The sequence below is a fragment of the Perca flavescens genome, chromosome 6 (assembly GCF_004354835.1).
Source record: "Perca flavescens isolate YP-PL-M2 chromosome 6, PFLA_1.0, whole genome shotgun sequence".
Classification (NCBI taxonomy): domain Eukaryota; kingdom Metazoa; phylum Chordata; class Actinopteri; order Perciformes; family Percidae; genus Perca; species Perca flavescens.
In genome coordinates, this window is record NC_041336.1 from 574,374 (window position 1) to 579,373 (window position 5,000).

The 5,000-nt window shown below is 43.0% G+C and overlaps 1 protein-coding gene across 1 annotated transcript in view; it reads right to left on the minus strand.

Moving 5' to 3' along the window:
- Positions 1-5,000, minus strand: part of iqgap3 (IQ motif containing GTPase activating protein 3) — a 70,346-nt gene that overhangs the window by 54,969 nt on the left and 10,377 nt on the right. The window contains 4 exon segments of the mRNA XM_028579648.1: positions 318-493; positions 574-687; positions 2,277-2,344; positions 3,917-3,993. Coding sequence (XP_028435449.1) covers positions 318-493; positions 574-687; positions 2,277-2,344; positions 3,917-3,993 — 435 coding nt within the window.

Genomic DNA, 5,000 nt, shown 5'->3' on the forward strand with positions numbered 1-5,000 from the left:
CCTATTGGCTGCCTTGCTATCCCCTGAGTGGTTCTCTCACCCTATTGGCTGCCTGCTGTCCCCCTGAGTGGTTCTCTCACCCTATTGGCTGCCTGCTGTCCCCCTGAGTGGTTCTCTCACCCTATTGGCTGCCTTGCTGTCCCCTGAGTGGTTCTCTCACCCTATTGGCTGCCTGCAGTCCCCTGAGTGGTTCCCTCACCCTATTGGCTGCCTTGCTGTCCCCTGAGTGGTTCTCTCACCCTATTGGCTGCCTGCTGTCCCCTGAGTGGTTCCCTCACCCTATTGGCTGCCTGCAGTCCCCTGAGTGGTCCTCTCACCCTATTGGCTGCGAGTCTCTTCCTGTTCTTGTCCAGCTGCAGCCTGTCCTGGTAGAGGGCCATCAGGACGTCCTGCAGCTCGGCCAGCTGAGCGTTGGGGTTCCTCAGAGCGCTCGCCGTCACCGCCACCTCGCCTCTGTCCACCGCCTCGTTGATGGCAATCACCGCCGCATGGGCTGATGGGAAAAAAACAGAGAGGCTGGGTCACCGTCTGCTCCTCCTCCCCATCAGCCAATCAGCTGCTGACTCTCTGTACCTGCAGCCTCGTCCACTGACAGCTCATTGGCCAGAATCCCTCCGATCTTGTTGAAGGCCGGCATCTGGATCCCGTATTTATCCAACTCAGACTTCATGTTGTTGATCTCCTCCTCTGAACACATTAGTCAGGATAGATCAGCTGCTAGCACTTATTACATCTAATTATTAATAATAATAAGGAGAATAATTATAATTATAATTATTATTACAACAATGTTATTAATAACAACAATAAGGAGAATAATTATAATTATAATATTACAGTGTTTCTTCTATGTTGATTGGCAAGTGGCGGTTAGATTTCTCCCGCCACGGTATCAGAAATGACAGACAGACAGACAGACAGACAGACAGACAGACAGACAGACAGACAGACAGACACAAAGCTGTCTATCAGCAGTGATTGTAAAGAGCACGTCGACACGCTCTTCACAACGCGAGTGGGCAGCGTAAATAAAAAAGCGAAACAAGAGCCCGGCTGTCCGGAGGACCCGGTTGAGATGGCATGTGTGCATTCTTGACAACTGTAAGTCGTATAACTTATATTATCAGTTCATTTAAGCCGGTATTATTAGTCTATAGTTCTTGCACATTTTTAGTTTCACCTTCACCTGCTAGCTACATTGCACGTGGCTGTTGATTCAATACAACGCCCTCGATATCAGATCATGGCGTAGAAGGCTAAACCCGGATTATTTCATACATTCATGAAACCTATTGGGGGAAATTCATTCAACATAATTCACAGTCAAATAAAAATGAAAAGTATGTTATTTGAACATTTATAACCTAACCTAACCTGGCAGTGTACCGGGCCTTTCACAGAGCGAGTGCCGGTGCTGTTCTTCTGATTCAGCCGTAGCAGCCTACGTTCTGACTTTGCCTTCGGCCCATCGGTGATGCAGTGCCCACACTTGTTACTCGAGACCGCTAGTTTACGTTTCTCTGCTTATTGCTAAAAACCAAGATGCCTCTTCAACCACGCACAAGATTAAAAACAAAACCGCGAAATATGACAGTATGGCCACAATAGGTAACAGTGATTGGATTTTCTTTGCCTTTTGTGTAATGTACAGTATATAAAAACTATTTTAAATGAAAATACAGACTCTTTTAGGAAAAGTCAGGTACCAGCAGGATTGTATTTTTTTTATTTATTAAAGTTATTACACATATAAATCTCAAAATGGTCAAAATGACCATCCAGGCTGTTCTAGTGTAACCCAGCCTTGGAGTTATTTTTCAAATCAAATGCACACAGCAAGGCTGCCAACATTGCCACTGAGGCAAATATGCAATTTGCAAAGTTTCATTATGAACGGTTTCATACTATATATATATAGCCTACTTTTGAGTTTTGGTTTCCCTATGAAGAATTTCTTGTAAAATTAATTTTGTAGACCTACAGTTCCTCAAAAATACAGTTCAATCAAAACGAAATCAAAATATGCCTCATTGTGTGTGAATAGAGGTGAATAAATATATTTGTTTGTCTTGCAGCAAAGTGTCAGTTCTGTTTAATACGAAAAAACAGGGGGGGGGACAGATCTGCCCCCCTGGTAAAACAAAACCCTAGAGGAAACACTGTATTAATAATAATAATAATAATAATAATAATAATAATAATAATAATAATAATAATAATAATAATAATAATAATAACAATAATAATAATAATAATAATAAGTGTCTGGTATGGACCTGTGAACTTGACTTTCCCGTAGAGATCCTGGATCTGTGGAGCCAGACCGAGTCTGTACAGGTACAGGCTGCAGAGAGAGAGACAGGCTGTTAACAGAGAGAGAGACAGGCTGCAGAGAGAGAGACAGGCTGCAGAGAGAGAGACAGGCTGTTAACAGAGAGAGAGACAGGCTGCAGAGAGAGAGACAGGCTGCAGAGAGAGAGACAGGCTGTTAACACAGAGAGAGAGACAGGCTGCAGAGAGAGACAGGCTGCAGAGAGAGAGACAGGCTGTTAACACAGAGAGAGAGACAGGCTGTTAACACAGAGAGAGAGACAGGCTGCAGAGAGAGAGACAGGCTGCAGAGAGAGAGACAGGCTGTTAACACAGAGAGAGAGACAGGCTGCAGAGAGAGAGACAGGCTGTTAACACAGAGAGAGAGACAGGCTGCAGAGAGAGAGACAGGCTGTTAACACAGAGAGAGAGACAGGCTGTTAACACAGAGAGAGAGACAGGCTGCAGAGAGAGAGACAGGCTGTTAACAGAGAGAGAGAGACAGGCTGCAGAGAGAGAGACAGGCTGTTAACACAGAGAGAGAGACAGGCTGCAGAGAGAGAGACAGGCTGCAGAGAGAGAGACAGGCTGTTAACACAGAGAGAGAGACAGGCTGCAGAGAGAGAGACAGGCTGTTAACACAGAGAGAGAGAGAGACAGGCTGCAGAGAGAGAGACAGGCTGTTAACACAGAGAGAGAGACAGGCTGCAGAGAGAGAGACAGGCTGTTAACACAGAGAGAGAGACAGGCTGCAGAGAGAGAGACAGGCTGTTAACACAGAGAGAGAGACAGGCTGTTAACACAGAGAGAGAGACAGGCTGCAGAGAGAGACAGGCTGCAGAGAGAGAGACAGGCTGTTAACACAGAGAGAGAGAGAGAGAGAGAGACAGGCTGTTAACAGAGAGAGAGAGACAGGCTGCAGAGAGAGAGACAGGCTGTTAACACAGAGAGAGAGACAGGCTGCAGAGAGAGAGACAGGCTGTTAACACAGAGAGAGAGACAGGCTGCAGAGAGAGAGACAGGCTGTTAACACAGAGAGAGAGAGACAGGCTGCAGAGAGAGAGACAGGCTGTTAACACAGAGAGAGAGACAGGCTGCAGAGAGAGAGACAGGCTGTTAACACAGAGAGAGAGACAGGCTGCAGAGAGAGAGACAGGCTGTTAACACAGAGAGAGAGACAGGCTGCAGAGAGAGAGAGACAGGCTGCAGAGAGAGAGACAGGCTGTTAACACAGAGAGAGAGAGAGAGAGACAGGCTGCAGAGAGAGAGACAGGCTGTTAACACAGAGAGAGAGAGAGACAGGCTGCAGAGAGAGAGAGAGGCTGTTAACACAGAGAGAGAGACCGGCTGCAGAGAGAGAGACAGGCTGTTAACACAGAGAGAGAGAGAGAGAGAGACAGGCTGCAGAGAGAGAGACAGGCTGTTAACACAGAGAGAGAGAGAGACAGGCTGCAGAGAGAGAGACAGGCTGTTAACACAGAGAGAGAGAGAGACAGGCTGCAGAGAGAGAGACAGGCTGTTAACAGAGAGAGAGACAGAGACAGGCTGCAGAGAGAGAGACAGGCTGTTAACACAGAGAGAGAGAGAGACAGACAGGTGGTCTGACCTGAGAGCGTGGATGCAGTAAACAGCTCGGGGCATGTTCTTCCTGTCGTACACATCTGTAGTTTCTGGGTAAAAGATCTGAAAAATACAACAAATATACTCTGAATATATATATACTCTGAATAAGAAATATACTCTGAATATATATACTCTGAATAAGAAATATACTCTGAATATATATACTCTGAATAAGAAATATACTCTGAATATATATACTCTAATAATATACTCTGAATAAGAAATATACTCTGAATATATATACTCTAATAATATACTCTGAATAAGAAATATACTCTGAATATATATACTCTAATAATATACTCTGAATAAGAAATATACTCTGAATATATATACTCTAATAATATACTCTGAATAAGAAATATACTCTGAATATATATACTCTAATAATATACTCTGAATAAGAAATATACTCTGAATATATATACTCTAATAATATACTGTGCAGGGTTTCCTTCAGGATTTTTTTAGCAGTGGGGGCAGGTCCGAACAACCCCACAAATATATTAATTCCCCTCTATTCACACACACAATGAGGCATATTCTCAGTTGTGATTGAACTGTATATTTTGAGTTTTGAGTTTTTGACTTGACATATAGGCTATAAGCAGGCTTCAAAATTTACTTTTTCGGGTACCAGCCAGAATGGCTAGTGAATGTTCAAATATTACCACTCGATAGATTACCATTGGGTTATTTGGCTGGTGAGTGAAGCAAATCTACCAGCCACTTGCATATTTCACCAGCATTTGGCTGGTAAACGCTAATTAGTAAGTAATAAGTGCTAATTTTGAACCCTGGCTATAAGCATTCTGTAGCAAATACCAATAACCCCACTATTAACTACATTATCTTAATACTAATAAACTCACTATTAATTACATTATCTTAATACCAATGAACCCACTATTAACTACATTATCTTAATACCAATAAACCCACTATTAATTACATTATCTTAATACTAATAAACTCACTATTAATTACATTATCTTAATACCAATAAACCCACTATTAATTACATTATCTTAATACCAATAAACCCACTATTAACTACATTATCTTAA